The following is a 24886-nucleotide window of genomic DNA, read 5'->3' on the forward strand; positions in this document are numbered from 1 at the left end:
GATTGGGCACTGTCAGAGGGTCAGTGATGAGGGAGTGCCGCACTGTCGGAGGGTCAGTGCTGAGGGAGTGGGCACTGTCAGAGGGTCAGTGCTGAGGGAGTGGGCACTGTCGGAGGGTCAGTGCTGAGGGAGTGGGCACTGTCGGAGGGTCAGTGCTGAGGGAGTGGGCACTGTCGGAGGGTCAGTGCTGAGGGAGTGGGCCCTGTCGGAGGGTCAGTGCCGAGGGAGAGCCGCACTGTTGGAGGGTCAGTGCTGAGGGAGCGCCGCACTGTCGGAGGGTCAGTGCTGAGGGAGTGGGCACTGTCAGTGGGTCACTGCTGAGGGAGTGGGCACTGTCAGAGGGTCAGTGCTGAGGGAGTGGGCACTGTCGGAGGGTCAGTGCTGAGGGAGTGGGCCCTGTCGGAGGGTCAGTGCTGAGGGAGAGCCGCACTGTTGGAGGGTCAGTGCTGAGGGAGCGCCGCACTGTCGGAGGGTCAGTGCTGAGGGAGTGGGCACTGTCGGCGGGTCAGTAGTGAGGGAGTGGGCACTGTCGGAGGGTCAGTGCGGAGGGAGTGGGCACTGTCGGAGTGTCAGTGCGGAGGGAGTGGGCACTGTCGGAGGGTCAGTGCTGAGGGAGTGGGCACTCTTAGAGGGTCAGCGCTGAGGGAGTGGGCACTGTCGGTGGGTCAGTGCTGAGGGAGTGGGCACTGTCAGAGGGTCAGTGCTGAGGGAGTGCCGCACTGTCGGAGGGTCAGTGCTGAGGGAGTGGGCATTGTCGGAGGGTCAGTGCTGAGGGAGTGGGCACTGTCGGAGGGTCAGTGCTGAGGGAGTGGGCACTGTCGGAGTGTCAGTGCGGAGGGAGTGGGCACTGTCGGAGGGTCAGTGCTGAGGGAGTGGGCACTCTTAGAGGGTCAGTGCTGAGGGAGTGGGCACTGTCGGTGGGTCAGTGCTGAAGGAGTGGGCACTGTCGGAGGGTCAGTGCTGAGGGAGTGGGCCCTCTCGGGGGGTCAGTGCGGAGGGAGTGGGCCCTGTCGGGGGGTCAGTGCTGAGGGAGTGGGCACTGTCGGAGGGTCAGTGCTGAGGGAGTGGGCACTCTTAGAGGGTCAGTGCTGAGGGAGTGGGCACTGTCGGAGGGTCAGTGCTGAGTGAGTGGGCACTGTCGGAGGGTCAGTGCTGAGGGAGTGGGCCCTCTCGGGGGGTCAGTGCGGAGGGAGTGGGCCCTGTCGGGGGGTCAGTGCTGAGGGAGTGCTCTGATCATTGTTGTAGTATGGTCGTTGTGTGGTTTTTGGCCTGTATTGTGTACCAGATTCTCATGTTGTAACTTTGGTCCATGTTACAGCTGAATGTTAACCAGTTTAAGCTGGTTAGCAGGTTACGACTTCGTTATGATGAGGAAAAGTACGTGGATGTCTCGAATGTGAACAATAACTTGAAGGAGTCAATGGTGAGTGCTGCCGGGATATATCAGCTCAATTCAAAAAGGTACACATCCAACAGTTCCTTCCCAGTGACAGATCCTGATATAAATGTTCGGGAAATTGAACCCAACCACAGTGGACAGGATAGAGGAATCCATCATAACATCAGGAAAAAATATTACCAGGTCCCCTTTACATAGAGAGGGCAGTGTTACCGAAATCCCCTTTACAGAGAGTGGGCAGTCTATCCCCGATCCCCTTTACAGGGAGAGGGAAGGTTATCCCCATCCCTTTTACAGGGAGTGGGCAGTCTATCCCCATCCCCTTTACAGGGAGTGGGCAGTCAATCCCAGATCCCCTTTACAGGGAGAGGGCAGTGTTACCGAAATCCCCTTTACAGGGAGTGGGCAGTCTATCCCCGATCCCCTTTACAGGGAGAGGGAAGGTTATCCCCATCCCTTTTACAGGGAGTGGGCAGTCTATCCCCATCCCCTTTACAGGGAGTGGGCAGTCTATTCCCGATCCCCTTTACAGGGAGAGGGCAGTCTATCCCCGATCCCCTTTACAGGGAGAGGGCAGTCTATCCCCATCCCCTTAACAGGGAGAGGGCAGTCTATCCCCGATCCCCTTTACAGGGAGAGGGCAGTCTATCCCCGATCCCCTTTACAGGGAGAGGGCAGTCTATCCCCGATCCCCTTTACAGGGAGAGGGCAGTCTATCCCCGATCCCCTTTACAGGGAGAGGGCAGTCTATCCCAGATCCCCTTTACAGGGAGAGGGCAGTCTATCCCCGATCCCCTTTACAGGGAGAGGGCAGTCTATCCCCGATCCCCTTTACAGGGAGAGGGCAGTCTATCCCAGATCCCCTTTACAGGGAGTGGGCAGTCTATCCCCGATCCCCTTTACAGGGAGAGGGCAGTCTATCCCCGATCCCCTTTACAGGGAGAGGGCAGTCTATCCCCGATCCCCTTTACAGGGAGAGGGCAGTCTATCCCCGATCCCCTTTACAGGGAGAGGGCAGTCTATCCCCGATCCCCTTTACAGGGAGAGGGCAGTCTATCCCCGATCCCCTTTACAGGGAGAGGGCAGTCTATCCCCGATCCCCTTTACAGGGAGTGGGCAGTCTATCCCCGATCCCCTTTACAGGGAGTGGGCAGTCTATCCCAGATCCCCTTTACAGGGAGTGGGCAGTCTATCCCCGATCCCCATTACAGGGAGAGGGCAGTCTATCCCCGATCCCCTTTACAGGGAGTGGGCAGTCTATCCCCGATCCCCTTTACAGGGAGTGGGCAGTCTATCCCCGATCCCCATTACAGGGAGAGGGCAGTCTATCCCAGATCCCCTTTACAGGGAGTGGGCAGTCTATCCCCGATCCCCTTTACAGGGAGAGGGCAGTCTATCCCCGATCCCCTTTACAGGGAGTGGGCAGTCTATCCCCGATCCCCTTTACAGGGAGAGGGCAGTCTATCCCCGATCCCCTTTACAGGGAGAGGGCAGACTATCCCAGATCCCCTTTACAGGGAGTGGGCAGTCTATCCCAGATCCCCTTTCCAGGGAGTGGGCAGTCTATCCCCGATCCCCTTTACAGGGAGAGGGCAGTCTATCCCTGATCCCCTTTACAGGGAGAGGGCAGTCTATCCCCGATCCCCTTTACAGGGAGAGGGCAGTCTATCCCCGATCCCCTTTACAGGGAGAGGGCAGTCTATCCCAGATCCCCTTTACAGGGAGAGGGCAGTCTATCCCAGATCCTCTTTACAGGGAGAGGGCAGTCTATCCCCATCCCCTTAATAGGGAGAGGGCAGTCTATCCCCGATCCCCTTTACAGGGAGAGGGCAGTCTATCCCAGATCCCCTTTACAGGGAGTGGGCAGACTATCCCAGATCCCCTTTACAGGGAGTGGGCAGTCTATCCCAGATCCCCTTTACAGGGAGTGGGCAGTCTATCCTCGATCCCCTTTACAGGGAGAGGGCAGTCTATCCCCGATCCCCTTTACAGGGAGAGGGCAGTATATCCCCGATCCCCTTTATAGGGAGAGGGCAGACTATCCCAGATCCCCTTTACAGGGAGTGGGCAGTCTATCCCAGATCCCCTTTACAGGGAGTGGGCAGTCTATCCCCGATCCCCTTGACAGGGAGAGGGCAGTCTATCCCCGATCCCCTTTACAGGGAATGGGCAGTCTATCCCCGATCCCCTTTACAGGGAGAGGGCAGTCTATCCCCGATCCCCTTTATAGGGAGAGGGCAGTCTATCCCCGATCCCCTTTACAGGGAGAGGGCAGTCTATCCCCGATCCCCTTTACAGGGAGAGGGCAGTCTATCCCCGATCCCCTTTACAGGGAGAGGGCAGTCTATCCACGATCCCCTTTACAGGGAGTGAGCAGTCTATCCCCGATCCCCTTTACAGGGAGTGGGCAGTCAATCCCCGATCCCCTTTATAGGGAGAGGGCAGTCTATCCCCGATCCCCTTTACAGGGAGTGGGCAGTCAATCCCCGATCCCATTAACAGGGAGTGGGCAGACTATCACAGATCCCCTTTACAGGGAGAGCGCAGTCTATCCCCGATCCCCTTTACAGGGAGAGGGCAGTCTATCCCCGATCCCCTTTACAGGGAGAGGGCAGTAAATCCCCGATCCCCTTTATAGGGAGAGGGCAGACTATCCCAGATCCCCTTTACAGGGAGAGGGCAGTCTATCCCCGATCCCCTTTACAGGGACAGGGCAGCCTATCCCCGATCCCCTTTACAGGGAGAGGGCAGTCTATCCGCGATCCCCTTTACAGGGAGTGGGCAGTCTATCCCCGATCCCCTTTACAGGGAGAGGGCAGTCTATCCCCGATCCCCTTTACAGGGAGAGGGCACTCTATCCCCGATCCCCTTTACAGGGAGAGGGCAGTCTCTCCCCGATCCCCTTTACAGGGAGTGGGCAGTCTATCCCCGATCCCCTTTACAGGGAGTGGGCAGTCTATCCCCGATCCCCTTTACAGGAAGTGGGCAGTCTATCCCCGATCCCCTTTACAGGGAGAGGGCAGTCTATCCCCGATCCCCTTTACAGGGAGTGGGCCGTCTATCCCAGATCCCCTTTACAGGGAGAGGGCAGTCTATCCCCGATCCCCTTTACAGGGAGTGGGCAGTCTATCCCAGATCCCCTTTACAGGGAGTGGGCAGTCTATCCCCGATCCCCTTTACAGGGAGAGGGCAGTCTATCCCCGATCCCCTTTACAGGGAGAGGGCAGTCTATCCCCGATCCCCTTTACAGGGAGAGGGCAGTCTATCCCCGATCCCCTTTACAGGGAGAGGGCAGTATACCCCCGATCCCCTTTACAGGGAGAGGGCAGTCTATCCCCGATCCCCTTTACAGGAAGTTTGCAGTCTATCCCAGATCCCCTTTACAGGGAGTGGGCAGTGTATCCCCAATCCCCTTTACAGGGAGTGGGCAGTCTATCCCAGATCCCCTTTACAGGGAGAGGGCAGTCTATCCCCGATCCCCTTTACAGGGGTGCGCAGTCTATCCCCGATCCCCTTTACAGGGAGAGGGCAGTCTATCCCAGATCCCCTTTACAGGGAGAGGGCAGTCTATCCCCGATCCCCTTTACAGGAAGTGGGCAGTCTATCCCAGATCCCCTTTACAGGGAGTGGGCAGTGTATCCCCGATCCCCTTTACAGGGAGTGGGCAGTCTATCCCAGATCCCCTTTACAGGGAGAGCGCAGTCTATCCCCGATCCCCTTTACAGGGAGTGGGCAGTCTATCCCCGATCCCCTTTACAGGGAGTGGGCAATCTATCCCCGATCCCCTTTACAGGGAGTGTGCAGTCCATCCCCGATCCCCTTGACAGGGAGAGGGCAGTCTATCCCCGATCCCCTTTACAGGGAGAGGGCAGTGTATCCCCATCCCCTTTACAGGGAGAGGGCAGTCTATCCCAGATCCCCTTTACAGGGAGAGGGCAGTGTATCCCCATCCCCTTTACAGGGAGAGGGCAGTCTATCCCCGATCCCCTTTACAGGGAGAGGGCAGACTATCCCAGATCCCCTTTACAGGGAGTGGGCAGTCTATCCCAGATCCCCTTTCCAGGGAGTGGGCAGTCTATCCCCGATCCCCTTTACAGGGAGAGGGCAGTCTATCCCTGATCCCCTTTACAGGGAGAGGGCAGTCTATCCCCGATCCCCTTTACAGGGAGAGGGCAGTCTATCCCCGATCCCCTTTACAGGGAGAGGGCAGTCTATCCCAGATCCCCTTTACAGGGAGAGGGCAGTCTATCCCAGATCCTCTTTACAGGGAGAGGGCAGTCTATCCCCATCCCCTTAATAGGGAGAGGGCAGTCTATCCCCGATCCCCTTTACAGGGAGAGGGCAGTCTATCCCAGATCCCCTTTACAGGGAGTGGGCAGACTATCCCAGATCCCCTTTACAGGGAGTGGGCAGTCTATCCCAGATCCCCTTTACAGGGAGTGGGCAGTCTATCCTCGATCCCCTTTACAGGGAGAGGGCAGTCTATCCCCGATCCCCTTTACAGGGAGAGGGCAGTATATCCCCGATCCCCTTTATAGGGAGAGGGCAGACTATCCCAGATCCCCTTTACAGGGAGTGGGCAGTCTATCCCAGATCCCCTTTACAGGGAGTGGGCAGTCTATCCCCGATCCCCTTGACAGGGAGAGGGCAGTCTATCCCCGATCCCCTTTACAGGGAATGGGCAGTCTATCCCCGATCCCCTTTACAGGGAGAGGGCAGTCTATCCCCGATCCCCTTTATAGGGAGAGGGCAGTCTATCCCCGATCCCCTTTACAGGGAGAGGGCAGTCTATCCCCGATCCCCTTTACAGGGAGAGGGCAGTCTATCCCCGATCCCCTTTACAGGGAGAGGGCAGTCTATCCACGATCCCCTTTACAGGGAGTGAGCAGTCTATCCCCGATCCCCTTTACAGGGAGTGGGCAGTCAATCCCCGATCCCCTTTATAGGGAGAGGGCAGTCTATCCCCGATCCCCTTTACAGGGAGTGGGCAGTCAATCCCCGATCCCATTAACAGGGAGTGGGCAGACTATCACAGATCCCCTTTACAGGGAGAGCGCAGTCTATCCCCGATCCCCTTTACAGGGAGAGGGCAGTCTATCCCCGATCCCCTTTACAGGGAGAGGGCAGTAAATCCCCGATCCCCTTTATAGGGAGAGGGCAGACTATCCCAGATCCCCTTTACAGGGAGAGGGCAGTCTATCCCCGATCCCCTTTACAGGGACAGGGCAGCCTATCCCCGATCCCCTTTACAGGGAGAGGGCAGTCTATCCGCGATCCCCTTTACAGGGAGTGGGCAGTCTATCCCCGATCCCCTTTACAGGGAGAGGGCAGTCTATCCCCGATCCCCTTTACAGGGAGAGGGCACTCTATCCCCGATCCCCTTTACAGGGAGAGGGCAGTCTCTCCCCGATCCCCTTTACAGGGAGTGGGCAGTCTATCCCCGATCCCCTTTACAGGGAGTGGGCAGTCTATCCCCGATCCCCTTTACAGGAAGTGGGCAGTCTATCCCCGATCCCCTTTACAGGGAGAGGGCAGTCTATCCCCGATCCCCTTTACAGGGAGTGGGCCGTCTATCCCAGATCCCCTTTACAGGGAGAGGGCAGTCTATCCCCGATCCCCTTTACAGGGAGTGGGCAGTCTATCCCAGATCCCCTTTACAGGGAGTGGGCAGTCTATCCCCGATCCCCTTTACAGGGAGAGGGCAGTCTATCCCCGATCCCCTTTACAGGGAGAGGGCAGTCTATCCCCGATCCCCTTTACAGGGAGAGGGCAGTCTATCCCCGATCCCCTTTACAGGGAGAGGGCAGTATACCCCCGATCCCCTTTACAGGGAGAGGGCAGTCTATCCCCGATCCCCTTTACAGGAAGTTTGCAGTCTATCCCAGATCCCCTTTACAGGGAGTGGGCAGTGTATCCCCAATCCCCTTTACAGGGAGTGGGCAGTCTATCCCAGATCCCCTTTACAGGGAGAGGGCAGTCTATCCCCGATCCCCTTTACAGGGGTGCGCAGTCTATCCCCGATCCCCTTTACAGGGAGAGGGCAGTCTATCCCAGATCCCCTTTACAGGGAGAGGGCAGTCTATCCCCGATCCCCTTTACAGGAAGTGGGCAGTCTATCCCAGATCCCCTTTACAGGGAGTGGGCAGTGTATCCCCGATCCCCTTTACAGGGAGTGGGCAGTCTATCCCAGATCCCCTTTACAGGGAGAGCGCAGTCTATCCCCGATCCCCTTTACAGGGAGTGGGCAGTCTATCCCCGATCCCCTTTACAGGGAGTGGGCAATCTATCCCCGATCCCCTTTACAGGGAGTGTGCAGTCCATCCCCGATCCCCTTGACAGGGAGAGGGCAGTCTATCCCCGATCCCCTTTACAGGGAGAGGGCAGTGTATCCCCATCCCCTTTACAGGGAGAGGGCAGTCTATCCCAGATCCCCTTTACAGGGAGAGGGCAGTCTATCCCAGATCCCCTTTACAGGGAGTGGGCAGTCTATCCCCGATCCCCTTTACAGGGAGAGGGCAGTCCATCCCCGATCCCCTTGACAGGGAGAGGGCAGTCTATCCCAGATCCCCTTTACAGGGAGAGGGCAGTCTATCCCCGATCCCCTTTACAGGGAGAGGGCAGTCCATCCCCGATCCCCTTGACAGGGAGAGGGCAGTCTATCCCTGATCCCCTTTACAGGGAGAGGGCAGTCTATCCCAGATCCCCTTTACAGGGAGAGGGCAGTCTATCCTCGATCCCCTTTACAGGGAGAGGGCAGTCTATCCCCGATCCCCTATACAGGGAGAGGGCAGTCTATCCCCGATCCCCTTTACAGGGAGTGGGCAGTCTATCCCCGATCCCCTTTACAGGGAGTGGGCAGTCTATCCCCGATCCCCTTTACAGGGAGAGGGCAGTCTATCCCCGATCCCCTTTACAGGGAGTGGGCAGTCTATCCCCATCCCCTTTACAGGGAGAGGGCAGTCTATCCCCGATCCCCTTTACAGGGAGTGGGCAGTCTATCCCCGATCCCCTTTACAGGAAGTGGACAGACTATCCCAGATCCCCTTTACAGGGAGTGGGCAGTCTATCCCAGATCCCCTTTACAGGGAGTGGGCAGTCTATCCCAGATCCCCTTTACAGGGAGAGGGCAGTCTATCCCCGATCCCCTTTACAGGGAGAGGGCAGTCTATCCCCGATCCCCTTTTCAGGGAGAGGGCAGTCTATCCCCGATCCCCTTTACAGGGAGTGGGCAGTCTATCCCCGATCCCCTTTACAGGGAGAGGGCAGTCTATCCCCGATCCCCTTTATAGGGAGAGGGCAGTCTATCCCCGATCCCCTTTACAGGGAGAGGGCAGTCTATCCCCGATCCCCTTTACAGGGAGAGGGCAGTCTATCCCCGATCCCCTTAACAGGGAGAGGGCAGTCTATCCCCGATCCCCTTTACAGGGAGTGGGCAGTCTATCCCCGATCCCCTTTACAGGGAGAGGGCAGTCTATCCCCGATCCCCTTTACAGGGAGTGGGCAGTCTATCCCCATCCCCTTTACAGGGAGAGGGCAGTCTATCCCCGATCCCCTTTACAGGGAGTGGGCAGTCTATCCCCGATCCCCTTTACAGGAAGTGGACAGACTATCCCAGATCCCCTTTACAGGGAGTGGGCAGTCTATCCCAGATCCCCTTTACAGGGAGTGGGCAGTCTATCCCAGATCCCCTTTACAGGGAGAGGGCAGTCTATCCCCGATCCCCTTTACAGGGAGAGGGCAGTCTATCCCCGATCCCCTTTTCAGGGAGAGGGCAGTCTATCCCCGATCCCCTTTACAGGGAGTGGGCAGTCTATCCCCGATCCCCTTTACAGGGAGAGGGCAGTCTATCCCCGATCCCCTTTATAGGGAGAGGGCAGTCTATCCCCGATCCCCTTTACAGGGAGAGGGCAGTCTATCCCCGATCCCCTTTACAGGGAGAGGGCCGTCTATCCCCGATCCCCTTAACAGGGAGAGGGCAGTCTATCCCCGATCCCCTTTACAGGGAGTGGGCAGTCTATCCCCGATCCCCTTTACAGGGAGAGGGCAGTCTATCCCCGATCCCCTTTACAGGGAGAGGGCAGTCTATCCCCGATCCCCTTTACAGGGAGAGGGCAGTCTATCCCCGATCCCCTTTACAGGGAGTGGGCAGTCTATCCCAGATCCCCTTTACAGGGAGTGGGCAGTCTATCCCAGATCCCCTTTACAGGAAGTGGGCAGTCTATCCCCGATCCCCTTTACAGGGAGAGGGCAGTCTATCCCCGATCCCCTTTACAGGGAGAGGGCAGTCTATCCCCGATCCCCTTTACAGGGGGAGGGCAGTCTATCCCCGATCCCCTTTACAGGGAGTATGCAATCTCTCCCCGATCCCCTTTACAGGGAGTGGGCAGTCACTCCCCGATCCCCTTTACAGGGAGTGGGCAGTCTATCCCCGATCCCCTTTACAGGGAAAGGGCAGTCTATCCCCGATCCCCTTTACAGTGAGAGGGCAGTCTATCCCCGATCCCCTTTACAGTGAGAGGGCAGTCTATCCCCGATCCCCTTTACAGTGAGAGGGCAGTCTATTCCAGATCCCCTTTCCAGGGAGAGGGCAGTCTATCCCAGATCCTCTTTACAGGGAGAGGGCAGTCTATCCCCTATCCCCTTTACAGGGATTTCTTTTCCTGACTGATGCCTTGTCGGGATCCTGAATTCCTGATGATTGATTGACTGCATGGTCACGCGGATTTGGAATCCAGAACACGTCCTCTATCCCTGTCCCCTATCCCTGTCCCCTATCCCTGTCCCCTATCCCTGTCCCCTATCCCTGTCCCCCATCCCTGTCCCCTATCCCTAACCCCTATCCCTGTCCCCTATCCCTGTCCCCTATCCCTGTCCCCTATCCCTGTCCCCTATCCCTGTCCCCTATCCCTCTCCCCTATCCCTAACCCCTATCCCTGTCCCCTATCCCTGTCCCCTATCCCTGTCCCCTATCCCTGTCCCCTATCACTGTCCCCTATCCCTGTCCCCTATCCCAGTCCCCTATCCCTGTCCCCTATCCCTGACACTTATCCCTGTCCCCTATCCCAGTCCCCTATCCCTGTCCCCTGTCCCTCTCCCCTATCCCTGTCCCCTATCCCTGTCCCCTATCCCTGTCCCCTATCCCTGTCCCCTGTCCCTCTCCCCTATCCCTATCCCGTATCCCTGTCCCCTATCCCTGTCCCCTATCCCTGTCCCCTATCCCTGTCCCCTATCCCTAACCCCTATCCCTGTCCCCTATCCCTGCCCCCTATCCCTGTCCCCTATCCCTGACCCCTATCCCTGTCCCCTATCCCTGTCCCCTATCCCTGTCCCCTATCCCTGTCCCCTATCCCTGTCTCCTATCCCTGTCCCCTATCCCTGTCCCCTATCCCTGTCCCCTATCCCTGTCCCCATCCCTGTCCCCTATCCCTGTCTCCTATCCCTGTCCCCTATCCCTGTCCCCTATCCCTGTCCCCTATCCCTGTCCCCTATCCCTGTCCCCTATCCCTGTCCCCTATCCCTGTCCCCTATCACTGTCCCCTATCCCTGTCCCCTATCCCTATCCCCTATCCCTGTCCCCTATCCCTGTCCCCGCTCCCTGTCCCCTTTCCCTGTCCCCTATCCCTGTCCCCTATCCCTGTCCCATATCCCTGTCCCCTATCCCTGTCCCCTCTCCCTGTCCCCTATCCCTCTCCCCTATCCCTGTCCCGTATCCCTGTACCGTATCCCTGTCCCCTATCCCTGTCCCCTATCCCTGTCCCCTATCACTGTCCCCTATCCCTCTCCCCTATCCCTGTCCCCTATCCCTGTCCCCTCTCCCTGTCCCCTATCCCTGACCCCTATCCCTGTCCCCTATCCCTGTCCCCTATCCCTGTCCCCTATCCCTGTCCCCTATCCCTCTCCCCTATCCCTGTCCCCTATCACTGTCCCCTATCACTGTCCCCTATCCCTGTCCCCTATCCCAGTCCCCTATCCCTGTCCCCTATCCCTGACACTTAACCCTGTCCCCTATCCCAGTCCCCTATCCCTGTCCCCTGTCCCTCTCCCCTATCCCTGTCCCCTATCCCTCTCCCCTATCCCTCTCCCCTATCCCTGTCCCCTATCCCTGTCCCCTATCCCTGTCCCCTATCCCTGTCCCCTATCCCTCTCCCCTATCCCTCTCCCCTATCCCTCTCCCCTATCCCTGTCCCCTATCCCTGTCCCCTATCCCTGTCCCCTATCCCTGTCCCCTATCCCTCTCCCCTATCCCTGTCCCCTATCCCTGTCCCCTATCCCTGACCCCTATCCCTGTCCCCTATCCCTGTCCCCTATCCCTGTCCCCTATCCCTAACCCCTATCCCTGTCCCCTATCCCAGTCCCCTATCCCTGTCCCCTATCCCTGTCCCCTATCCCTGTCCCCTATCCCTGTCCCCTATCCCTGTCCCCTATCCCTATCCCCTATCCCTGTCCCCTATCCCTGTCCCCTATCCCCGTCCCCTATCCCTGTCCCCTATCCCTGTCCCCTATCCCTATCCCCTATCCCTGTCCCCTATCCCTGTCCCCTTTCCCTGTCCCCTATCCCTGTCCCCTATCCCTGTCCCCTTTCCCTGTCCCCTATCTCTCTCCCCTATCCCTGTCCCCTATCCCTCTCCCCTATCCCTGACCCCTATCCCTGTCCCCTATCCCTGTCCCCTATCCCTGTCCCCTTTCCCTGTCCCCTATCCCTGTCCCCTATCCCTCTCCCCTATCCCTGTCCCCTATCCCTGTCCCCTTTCCCTGTCCCCTATCCCTCTCCCCTATCCCTGACCCCTATCCCTGTCCCCTATCCCTGTCCCCTATCCCTGTCCCCTATCCCTGTCCCCTCTCCCTGTCCCCTATCCCTGTCCCCTATCCCTGTCCCATATCCCTGTCCCCTATCCCTGTCCCCTCTCCCTGTCCCCTATCCCTCTCCCCTATCCCTGTCCCGTATCCCTGTACCGTATCCCTGTCCCCTATCCCTGTCCCCTATCCCTGTCCCCTATCACTGTCCCCTATCCCTCTCCCCTATCCCTGTCCCCTATCCCTGTCCCCTCTCCCTGTCCCCTATCCCTGACCCCTATCCCTGTCCCCTATCCCTGTCCCCTATCCCTGTCCCCTATCCCTGTCCCCTATCCCTCTCCCCTATCCCTGTCCCCTATCACTGTCCCCTATCACTGTCCCCTATCCCTGTCCCCTATCCCAGTCCCCTATCCCTGTCCCCTATCCCTGACACTTAACCCTGTCCCCTATCCCAGTCCCCTATCCCTGTCCCCTGTCCCTCTCCCCTATCCCTGTCCCCTATCCCTCTCCCCTATCCCTCTCCCCTATCCCTGTCCCCTATCCCTGTCCCCTATCCCTGTCCCCTATCCCTGTCCCCAATCCCTCTCCCCTATCCCTCTCCCCTATCCCTCTCCCCTATCCCTGTCCCCTATCCCTGTCCCCTATCCCTGTCCCCTATCCCTGTCCCCTATCCCTCTCCCCTATCCCTGTCCCCTATCCCTGTCCCCTATCCCTGACCCCTATCCCTGTCCCCTATCCCTGTCCCCTATCCCTGTCCCCTATCCCTAACCCCTATCCCTGTCCCCTATCCCAGTCCCCTATCCCTGTCCCCTATCCCTGTCCCCTATCCCTGTCCCCTATCCCTGTCCCCTATCCCTGTCCCCTATCCCTATCCCCTATCCCTGTCCCCTATCCCTGTCCCCTATCCCTGTCCCCTATCCCTGTCCCCTATCCCTGTCCCCTATCCCTATCCCCTATCCCTGTCCCCTATCCCTGTCCCCTTTCCCTGTCCCCTATCCCTGTCCCCTATCCCTGTCCCCTTTCCCTGTCCCCTATCTCTCTCCCCTATCCCTGTCCCCTATCCCTCTCCCCTATCCCTGACCCCTATCCCTGTCCCCTATCCCTGTCCCCTATCCCTGTCCCCTTTCCCTGTCCCCTGTCCCTGTCCCCTATCCCTCTCCCCTATCCCTGTCCCCTATCCCTGTCCCCTTTCCCTGTCCCCTATCCCTCTCCCCTATCCCTGACCCCTATCCCTGTCCCCTATCCCTGTCCCCTATCCCTGTCCCCTCTCCCTGTCCCCTATCCCTGTCCCCTATCCCTGTCCCCTATCCCTGTCCCCTATCCCTGTCCCCTATCCCTGTCCCCTATCCCTGTCCCCATCCCTGTCCCCTATCCCTGTCTCCTATCCCTGTGCCCTATCCCTGCCCCTATCCCTGTCCCCTATCCCTGTCCCCTATCCCTGTCCCCTATCCCTGTCCCCTATCCCTGACCCCTATCCCTGTCCCCTATCCCTGTCCCCTATCCCTGTCCCCTATCCCTGTCCCCTATCCCTGTCCCCTATCCCTCTCCCCTATCCCTGTCCCCTATCCCTGTCCCCTATCCCTGTCCCCTATTCCTGTCCCCTATCACTGTCCCCTATCCCTAACCCCTATCCCTAACCCCTATCCCTGTCCCCTATCCCTAACCCCTATCCCTGTCCCCTATCCCTGTCCCCTATCCCTGTCCCCATCCCTGTCCCCTATCCCTAACCCCTATCCCTGTCCCCTATCCCTGTCCCCTATCCCTCTCCCCTATCACTGTCCCCTATCCCTGTCCCCTATCCCTCTCCCCTATCCCTAACCCCTATCCCTGTCCCCTATCCCTGTCCCCTATCCCTGTCCCCTATCCCTGTCCCCTATCACTGTCCCCTATCCCTGTCCCCTATCCCTCTCCCCTATCCCAGTCCCCTATCCCTGTCCCCTATCCCTCTCCCCTATCCCTGTCCCCTATCCCTGTCCCCTATCCCTGTCCCCTATCCCTCTCCCCTATCCCTCTCCCCTATCCCTGTCCCCTATCCCTGTCCCCTATCCCTGTCCCCTATCCCTGTCCCCTATCCCTCTCCCCTATCCCTCTCCCCTATCCCTCTCCCCTATCCCTGTCCCCTATCCCTGTCCCCTATCCCTGTCCCCTATCCCTGTCCCCTATCCCTCTCCCCTATCCCTGTCCCCTATCCCTGTCCCCTATCCCTCTCCCCAATCCCTGTCCCCTATCTCTGTCCCCTATCCCTGTCCCCTATCCCTGTCCCCTATCCCTGTCCCCTCTCCCTGTCCCCTATCCCTGTCCCCTATCCCTGTCCCCTATCCCTGTCCCCTATCCCTGTCCCCTATCCCTGTCCCCTATCCCTCTCCCCTATCCCTGTCCCCTATCCCTGTCCCCTATCCCTCTCCCCAATCCCTGTCCCCTATCTCTGTCCCCTATCCCTGTCCCCTATCCCTGTCCCCTATCCCTGTCCGCTATCCCTGTCCCCTATCCCTGACCCCTATCCCTGACCCCTATCCCTGTCCCCTATCCCTGTCCCCTATCCCTGACCCCTATCCCTGTCCCCTATCCCTGTCCCCTATCCCTCTCCCCTATCCCTGTCCCCTATCCCTGTCCCCTATCCCTGTCCCCTATCCCTGTCCCCTATCCCTGTCCCCTATCCCTGTCCCCTATCCCTCTCCCCTATCCCTGTCCTGCATCACTGTCCCCTATCCCTGTCCCCTATCCCTGTCCCCTATCCCTGACCCCTATCCCTGTCCCCTATCCCTGTCCCCTATCCCTGTCCCCTATCCCTGTCCCCTATCCCTGACCCCTATCCCTGTCCCCTATCCCTCTCCCCTATCCCTATCCCCTATCCCTGTCCCCTATCCCTAACCCCTATCCCTGTCCCCTATCCCTGACCCCTATCCCTGTCCCCTATCCCTCTCCCCTATCCCTCTCCCCTATCCCTCTCCCCTATCCCTGTCCCCTATCCCTGTCCCCTATCCCTGTCCCCTATCCCTGACCCCTATCCCTGTCCCCTATCCCTGTCCCCTATCCCTGACCCCTATCCCTGTCCCCTATCCCTCTCCCCTATCCCTCTCCCCTATCCCTCTCCCCTATCCCTGTCCCCTATCCCTGTCCCCTATCCCTGTCCCCTATCCCTGTCCCCTATCCCTGACCCCTATCCCTGTCCCCTATCCCTCTCCGCTATCCCTGTCCCCTCTCCCCTATCCCTATCCCCTATCCCTGTCCCCTATCCCTGACCCCTATCCCTGTCCCCTATCCCTGACCCCTATCCCTGTCCCCTATCCCTGTCCCCTATCCCTGTCCCCTATCCCTGTCCCCTATCCCTGACCCCTATCCCTGTCCCCTATCCCTCTCCCCTATCCCTATCCCCTATCCCTGTCCCCTATCCCTAACCCCTATCCCTGTCCCCTATCCCTGACCCCTATCCCTGTCCCCTATCCCTCTTCCCTATCCCTCTCCCCTATCCCTCTCCCCTATCAATGTCCCCTATCCCTGTCCCCTATCCCTGACCCCTATCCCTGTCCCCTATCCCTGTCCCCTATCCCTGTCCCCTATCCCTGACCCCTATCCCTGTCCCCTATCCCTGTCCCCTCTCCCTGTCCCCTATCCCTGTCCCCTATCCCTGTCCCCTATCCCTGTCCCCTATCACTGACCCCTATCCCTGTCCCCTATCCCTGTCCCCTATCCCTGTCCCCTATCCCTGTCCCCTATCCCTGTCCCCTATCCCTGTCCCCTATCCCTGTCCCTATCCCTGTCCCCTATCCCTGTCCCCTATCCCTGTCCCCTATCCCTGTCCCCTATCCCTGTCCCCTATCCCTGTCCCCTATCACTGTCCCCTATCCCTGTCCCCTATCCCTGTCCCCTATCCCTGTCCCCTATCCCTGTCCCCTATCCCTGTCCCCTATCCCTCTCCCCTATCCCTGTCCCCTATCCCTGTCCCCTATCCCTGTCCCCTATCCCTGTCCCCTATCCCTGACCCCTATCCCTGTCCCCTATCCCTGTCCCCTATCCCTGTCCTGCATCACTGTCCCCTATCCCTGTCCCGCATCACTGTCCCCTATCCCTGTCCCGTATCCCTGTCCCCTATCCCTGTCCCGTATCGCTGTCCCCTATCCCTGTCCCCTATCCCTGTCCCCTATCCCGGTCCCCTATCCCTGTCCCCTATCCCTGTCCCATATCCCTGACCCCTATCCCTGTCCCCTATCCCTGTCCCCTATCCCTGTCCCCTATCCCTAACCCCTATCCCTGTCCCCTATCCCTGTCCCCTATCCCTGTCCCCTATCCCTCTCCCCTATCCCTGTCCCCTATCCCTGTCCCCTATCCCTGTCCCCTATCCCTGACCCCTATCCCTGTCTCCTATCCCTGTCCCCTATCCCTGTCCCCTATCCCTGACCACTATCCCTGACCCCGATCCCTGTCCCCTATCCCTGTCCCCTCTCCCTGACCCCTCTCCCTGTCCCCTCTCCCTGTCCCCTATCCCTGTCCCCTCTCCCTAACCCCTATCCCTGTCCCCTCTCCCTGTCACCTCTCCCTGACCCCTATCCCTAACCCCTCTCCCTCTCCCCTCTCCCTGACCCCTATCCCTAACCCCTCTCCCTGTCCCCTATCCCTGTCCCCTATCTCTGCCTCATATACCTGTCCCCTATCCCTGTCCTGCATCCCTGTCCCCTATCCCTGTCCTGTATCCCTGTCCTGCATCACTGTCCCCTATCCCTGTCCCGTATCCCTGTCCCGCATCACTGTCCCCTATCCCTGTCCCCTATCCCTGACCCCTATCCCTGTCCCCTATCCCTGTCCCCTATCCCTGTCCCCTATCCCTGTCCCCTATCCCTGTCCCCTATCCCTGTCCCCTATCCCTGTCCCTATCCCTGTCCCCTATCCCTGTCCCCTATCCCTGTCCCCTATCACTGCCCCCTATCCCTGTCCCATATCCCTGTCCCCTATCCCTGTCCCCTATCCCTGTCCCCTATCCCTGTCCCCTATCCCTGTCCCCTATCCCTCTCCCCTATCCCTGTCCCCTATCACTGTCCTCTATCCCTGTCCCCTATCCCTGTCCCCTATCCCTGTCCCCTATCACTGCCCCCTATCCCTGTCCCATATCCCTGTCCCCTATCCCTGTCCCCTATCCCTGTCCCCTATCCCTGTCCCCTATCCCTGTCCCCTATCCCTGTCCTCTATCCCTGTCCCCTATCCCTGTCCCCTATCCCTGTCCCCTATCCCTGTCCCCTATCCCTGTCCCCTATCCCTGTCCCCTATCCCTGTCCCCTATCCCTGTCCCCTATCCCTCTCCCCTATCCCTGTCCCCTATCCCTGTCCCCTATCCCTGATCCCTATCCCTCTCCCCTATCCCTGTCCCCTATCCCTGTCCCCTATCCCTGTCCCCTATCCCTCTCCCCTATCCCTCTCCCCTATCCCTGTCCCCTATCCCTGACCCCTATCCCTCTCCCCTATCCCTGTCCCCTATCCCTCTCCCCTATCCCTGTCCCCTATCCCTGTCCCCTATCCCTGTCCCCTATCCCTGTCCCCTATCCCTGTCCCCTCTCCCTGTCCCGTATCCCTGTCCCTATCCCTGACCCCTATCCCTGACCCCTATCCCTGTCCCCTATCCCTGTCCCCTATCCCTGTCCCCTATCCCTGTCCCCTATCCCTGTCCCCTATCCCTGTCCCTATCCCTGACCCCTATCCCTGACCCCTATCCCTGTCCCCTATCCCTGTCCCCTATCCCTGTCCCCTATCCCTGTCCCTTATCCCTGTCCCCTATCCCTGTCCCCTATCCCTGTCCCCTATCCCTGTCCCCTATCCCTCTCCCCTATCCCTCTCCCCTATCCCTCTCCCCTATCCCTGTCCCCTATCCCTGTCCCCTATCCCTGTCCCCTATCCCTGTCCCCTATCCCTGTCCCCTATCCCTGTCCCCTATCCCTGTCCCCTATCCCTGACCCCTATCCCTGTCCCCTATCCCTCTCCCCAATCCCTGTCCCCTATCCCTGTCCCCTATCCCTGACCCCTATCCCTGTCCCCTATCCCTGTCCCCTATCCCTGTCCCCTATCCCTGTCCCCTATCCCTCTCCCCTATCCCTGTCCCCTATCCCTGTCCCCTATCACTGTCCCCTATCCCTGTCCCATATCCCTGTCCCCTATCACTGTCCCCTATCCCTGTCCCCTATCCCTGTCCCCTATCCCTGACCCCTATCCCTCTCCTCTATCCCTGTCCCATATCCCTGGGTCAGGCCGGCCGCACTCCCATTGCAGTGTATTCACCAATGTTCGGACTCTCTCCCCTCTAGATCGAGACCGAGGTGGATGTGCTGGTGATGTCGAACAACTTGCTGGAGATTGTTGCTGGGAGTGTGGCTGGCCTCTTCCTGCTCGTGATCTGCTGCGTTGTCCTTTACAAGGTGGGACCCTCACCGTCCGGGTGCGGCATGTCGGGCTGGGAATACTGATGGGATGGGCTGGAGGGAGATGGTTGGTGATGGATGGTTGGTTTCTGGAGTCATGGGGATCAATGGGAAATCCTACAAGTTCAGGGATACAGCTGGTGTCCGGTCAGACAGCATCGAGAGCGCGGTCTGAGGTTGATGAAGGACAGAGTGCAGAGAGCGAAAGGGTCGAGAGGGTGTAGTCAAGTGAGGGAGTGGGGGTGGGTGGGTCTACGGGAAGGAGTGAATATAGTGGGAATGTTGAGCCCTTACTCTGAGCCGTGTGGTCACAGACCGTCACTGAAGGGAATACATCCTTCCCAATCCTTCTTCCGTAAAACCCTCACATGTATGTTTCAGTCAGCTCGCCTGTGATTTATCCCAACTCCAACCACTGAAGGCACTGCCTTCGGTGTCCGGTCAAGAAGGTAGGGCCTGTATTCATCAGAGGTCAGGGAAAACGGGAGAGCAGCAGATTCCACATTTTGAGCTCAGGAGCGTCCCGTCCTTCTCTCCATCAGATCGCTCTCCTTCCTTCACCCAACCTTGGTCCTGATGTTTGTTCTGGTGGTGGTGGGGTGGGGTAACTGTGGGGCTGGGGGGAGACCGGGTGGTGAGGAAGAAGGTTGAACCGATGAGTGAATTGCTTGTTCAGAACCAATCACAATGCCTTTACAGAACTCCCCCTCCTCACCCTTACACTCCCCTCCCTCAAACCCCCTCCACCCAGTGGCCACCCACTCGACTCTGAGTCAACGCCCTCGCTGACTCTGAGGTCAGATTGTGGAGCAGTAACAAGCCAGCGCGGGGTGTGGGTGATGCTGGTTCCCAGGGTGCATCCTGGGATTGGGAAGCAGCTGAAACTCCAAACAGGACCCCATTGGGGACGTGGTTCAGGTCAGGTGACCAGTGGGTTGTGAGGGAGAGGAGGAGGATTGGGGGGGGGTGTCACCATCCAGACCTGAGTAACAGAACCCCTTGAAGCTTCCTCTGCCCCCTCCTCCGCATCCCAGCGCAGCAGAGGGGCGTTGGGATAGGTCATTCTGACCTCAGGAATTTCCTACCTCCTCCACCCATTACGCCCCCACAAATGTAATTCAGTGAGAGACTTGTGGGGGGGGGGGGGGGCAGTGTTTGAGCAGGCCATGGTGATGTGAAATGTTAAGGGTGGGTTAAACACCCATGAGCACTCTCTCAGTCTCTCTGTGACTCCACAGCCCTCTTTCCAACTCGATTCCTTTCCCTCTAAGCCTGCCACGCTCTGGCAGGGCCAGTCTCGATGATCTGACCCTTGAACTCTGACCTTTTCCAGATGGGATTCTTCAAGCGGAAGAAAGCGTCTGGGGACAAGGACCAACTCCAAGAGGATTCCCCGCCGGCGCCAGAGGGGTCAGCAGCTGAGGCAGCGACTGCTCAGAGCTGAGGGAAAATGGTGGGTTTTCTGGTCTGATCCCACTGTGTGCAATTGGAATAACCCACATGCAACATCTCTCTGAATGATTCACTCCCAAGGCTGAGTCTAAAAACCAATAAAGTGATTGATTGAAATGTAGGGAGAGTGCGAACTGGGAATGATTGATCAAAATGGAGTGTTTCAGTCTCTCCCAAATGTTAAAGATCACACATCACCAGGTTTGGGTCCAACAGCTGGATTACCTGGAATATAACCTGGTGTCGTGTGACTTTTCAACATTGTTCAGGCCAGGCCAAGAGCAGCACCTCCAGATCACCTCTCCGACATAACACTGAGCTTGTCTGATACCTTCCTTTATCACCACAGCCTGACAAGTGGGTGTGGGGGGGGGGGGGGGGGGGGTTTACTTTAAAACTACCCTCCCCTCTCCAGCCAGAACAACACCATCGCCTTTTTTTTCACATATGGTGCTCACTTAGTGGACTTCATTGTTGGAATGAGGTTGAGTTGAAGAAGATCAAACCTTTTCCTGACAATATACTAAGGGACATTACGGTGTCAGTGAGTATATATGTGCCCGTGTGCCAATATATGTGTATTTCTGTGTATCACTCTCGCTGTTTCTGTATATGTGCGTCTATCTGTGTTTCTGTCTCTCTCTCTGTGTCTGTATATGTGTGTCTATCTGTGTTTCTGTCTCTCTCTCTGTGTCTGTATATGTGTGTCTATCTGTGTTTCTGTCTCTCTCTCTGTGTCTGTATATGTGTGTCTACCTGTATTTCTCTCTCTCTCTCTGTGTGTCTGTATATGTGTGTTTATCTGTGTTTCTCTCTCTCTCTGTGTGTCTGTATATGTGTGTCTATCTGTGTTTCTCTCTCTCTCTGTGTCTGTATATGTGTGTCTATCTGTGTTTCTGTCTCTCTCTGTGTCTGTATATATGTGTCTATCTGTGTTTCTGTCTCTCTCTCTCTGTGTCTGTATATGTGTGTCTATCTGTGTTTCTGTCTCACTCTGTGTCTGTATATGTGTGTCTATCTGTGTTTCTATCTCTCATTGTGTCTGTACATGTGTGTCTATCTGTATTTCTGTCTCTCTCTGTGTGTCTGCATATATGTGTCTATCTGTTTTTCTGTCTCTCTCTCTGTCTGTATATGTGTGTCTATCTGTGTTTCTGTCTCACTCTGTGTCTGTATATGTGTGTCTATCTGTGTTTCTCTCTCTCTCTCTGTCTGTATATGTGTGTCGATCTGTATTTCTGTCTCTCTCTCTGTGTATGTATATGTGTGTCTATCTGTGTTTCTGTCTCTCTCTGTGCCTGTATATGTGTGTCTATCTGTGTTTCTGTCTCTCTCTGTGTCTGTATATGTGGGTCTATCTGTGTTTCTGTCTCTCTCTCTCTGTGTCTGTATATGTCTGTCGATCTGTATTTCTGTCTCTCTCTCTGTGTCTGTATATGTGTGTCTATCTGTGTTTCTGTCTCTCTCTGTGCCTGTATATGTGTGTCTATCTGTGTTTCTGTCTCTCTCTGTGTCTGTATATGTGTGTCTATCGTGTTTCTCTCTCTGTGTGTGTCTGTATATGTGTGTCGATCTGTATTTCTGTCTCTCTCTCTGTGTCTGTATATGTGTGTCTATCTGTGTTTCTGTCTCTCTCTCTCTGTGTCTGTATATGTGTGTCTATCTGTGTTTCTGTCTGTCTCTGTGTGTCTGTATATGTGTGTCTATCTGTGTTTCTGTCTGTGTCTGTATTTGTGTGTCTGTTTGTTTGTGTACACACTCACAGAGACAATCATGTCCCTCTAGGTTACACAGATGATCACACGCAGTGTGTTTCTCTCTTTGCCTGTGTCTGTGTGACCAATTCTTCTTGCAATGAGGCACACTTTGAATGAATTCAAACTTGACGGATGAGAAGCTCATCACGTCTCTCTCTCACTCTCTCTCTGTCCCTCTCTCTCTCTTTCTCTCTCCCTCTCTCTCTCTCACTCTCTCTCTGTCTCTCTCTCTCTCTCTCTGTCTCTCTCTCACTCTCTCTGTTTTTCTCTCTCACTCTCTCTCCGTCCCTCTCTCTCTCTTTCTCTCTCCCTCTCTCTCCCTCACTCTCTCTCTCTCCCTCACTCTTTCTCTCTTTCCCCATTGTGTTTACAGTGGGATCTCTCCATGACAATGCACCAATACCAGATTGGATTTTTTGGGTGGTTACTCATTCCTGAAGGGAGATGGATCAATCCCCGATCCCATCCTGTTTTATTCCCTTACCTGAGGAGGGATGTCCTTTCGCTTCAGGCAGCCCAGGGAAAGTCTACTGCAGAATTCCTGCCGTGAATCCCCCTCTGCCTTCCTCCCTGTCTGAGCCCTCAAACACAGGAGCAAAGCAGCATTTTACACAAGCTGGTCTCCTTTTTGGTGGTGTGACCCAACACAGACTGTGGCAGTCCCCATGCCTCTCGCCTGTACTGTCTGTGGGTCTGAACCTGACCTTGCTGTGGTTTCCTTGCTGTCATTTGGGCATCTCAGTCCATGGGCTTTCTGCAATGATCCAATAAAGCTGCAGGAACAACAACTTCTCTTCAGTTTGTCTACATTACAGACATTAAGTCTCAATTTCCAATTGCAGACCTTCAGAACCCGACTGTGTGGTGTCTCAGCTGCATTTCTCCCAATCTCTCCACCCCCCACCTCTTCATCCATGTCCACAGCTTTGGCTTGTGTCTTGTTTGATTTGACCTTCATTAGAGAGGACTCTGTCTCTCCCTTTCAAACCTGTATTTAAAATGAATAAAGTTAAAAAGCACACAACGCTAACCGATGAAGGAGTGACGCTCTGAAAGCTAGTGGTTCCAAAGAATCCTGTTGGACTATAACTTGGTGTTGGGTGAGTTTTGATTTTGTACACCCCAGTCCAACACCGAATCCTCCGAGTTAAAGTCAATATATCTTGCTTCTTTTTAAGAATGAGGTTTACAAAATCATGAAAGGTCTAGACAGGGTGGATAGAGACAAGCTTTTTCCCAGGGTGAAGGATTCAATAACGAGAGGTCAGACTTTCAAGGTGAGAGGTGGAAGGTTTAAGGGGGATACACGCGGCAAGTACTTCACACAGAGGGTGGTGGGAATCTGGAACGCGTTGCCAGCAGAGGTGGGACAGGCAGGCACAGTAGGTGGGGAGCAGAGGGATACAGATACTTAGGAATTGACCAACAGGTTTAGACAGTACATTTGGATCCGCTCAGCAGCTTGGTCTTTCTCCACCGGGCCTCTCCATCACCCAGAGCCAACCCTCTGTCCTGATCAACATCGAATAAAAAGCCATTCCCCAACATCTTTAGGTTTTGAGGAAGCCGTGCTGGATTTGAAATAGTAACTGTGCTCCACACCGCAGAGATGCTGGCTGATCTGCTGGAGGGGGTGGGGGGGGGGGTGGGGTGGGGAGAGGAGGGGGGAGGGGTTCCAACAGGCTCAGCTGCTTGGTTTCCAGCACCCGCAGAATTCTCCTTTTACTTTAGTAAATACATCCTCAATCCCTGGACCTGATTAGACTGGGTACCCTGCTGTATGGAAACATGTCCTTCGGCCCAACAAGTCCATACCGACCCTCCGAAGGGTAACCCACCCAGACTCATTCCACCCCGAATAATGTACCAAACACTCCGGGACAATGTCCCCACGGCCAATCCACCTAACCTGCACATCCCTGGACTCTAGGGGGCAATTTCTCATGGCCAGTCCACCCTAACCTGCACATCCCTGGGCACTACAGGACAATTCCCCATGACCAGTCCACCCTAACCTGCACATCCCTGGGCACTACAGGACAATTCCCCATGACCAGTCCACCCTAACCAGCACATTCCTGGACACTACGGGACAATTTCCCCACGGCCAATTCACCTAACCTGCACATCTTTGGACTGTGGGAGGAAACTGGAGCACCCGGAGGAACCCCATGCAGACACAGGGAGAATGTGCAAACTTCACACAGACAGTCGCCCGAGGCTGGAGTCGAACCTGGGTCCCTGGCGCTGTGAGGCACCAGTGTTAACCACCGAGCCGCCGTGCGGCAACCTGCAACCTGTCTTTAAACAAACAGAAACTGGGAATAAAAAAACCTCTTTGAGCTAAAACAAAACTCAGCATCGAGAAAATACAGAAGTGGAAGTTGTGGGAAAGGAGTAGAGGCAGAGAGCAACTCACACGGGCAGGGGAACGTTCAGGTTCCAGGGATGGTGTGGGATCGGGATAATTACACAGCAATTACACAGGATGCCAAAGGTGCAATGTTTGGAGGGGTATGTGTGGCCTTGGAGCATTAACCATCAATAACCATGTCACTGCCAGGGGTGGAACAGCAAATCCCAGTGAACCCCTCACAACCTCCCTCTGCTGAGAGACCGGAGAATGATCAAGTTTTGGGGGGGATCCAGGGAAGAGCGTGATTATCGTACTCTCACCATCAGAAATGTTGCAGTCATGTATCCTACATTTGGAGACGTCCCGGGTGTCAGCACACCTGTCCTGGGACTCTTTCATTTTAAAATTTAAAAAAAAGCACACACAACAACAGGTGAGATTCCAACAGGTTTATTTGGAAGCACTAGCTTTCGGAGGGTTTTCAATTGCAACTACCCGATCAATGGGCAGCGCTCTGAAAGCTAGTGCTTCCAAATAAACCTGTTGGACTATAACCTTGTGTTGTGTGATTTTTAACTTTGTACGCCCCAGTCCAACACCGGCGTAACCAAATCATTACTTCATTTTAAAAGGTTGCTTTATTCATAAAAAAAACGTTTTACATACGCACATAGTCGCTGGAGCAGTTTGGTTTCACACATTGTCTGGAGAGCACATAGCCCAA

At 56.5% G+C, this 24886-nt stretch overlaps 1 protein-coding gene across 1 annotated transcript in view; it reads left to right on the forward strand.

The window, feature by feature from the left end:
• Positions 1-20168, forward strand: part of LOC140470519 (integrin alpha-M-like) — a 154585-nt gene extending 134417 nt beyond the window's left edge. Inside the window, exons 6-8 of the mRNA XM_072566622.1 lie at positions 1319-1423; positions 18484-18594; positions 19931-20168. Coding sequence (XP_072422723.1) covers positions 1319-1423; positions 18484-18594; positions 19931-20041 — 327 coding nt within the window. The 3' untranslated portion in view covers positions 20042-20168. The remainder of the gene's footprint in view (positions 1-1318; positions 1424-18483; positions 18595-19930) is intronic.
• The last annotated feature ends 4718 nt before the right edge of the window (positions 20169-24886 follow it).

Source organism: Chiloscyllium punctatum, chromosome 51, assembly GCF_047496795.1.
Source record: "Chiloscyllium punctatum isolate Juve2018m chromosome 51, sChiPun1.3, whole genome shotgun sequence".
Lineage (NCBI taxonomy): Eukaryota > Metazoa > Chordata > Chondrichthyes > Orectolobiformes > Hemiscylliidae > Chiloscyllium > Chiloscyllium punctatum.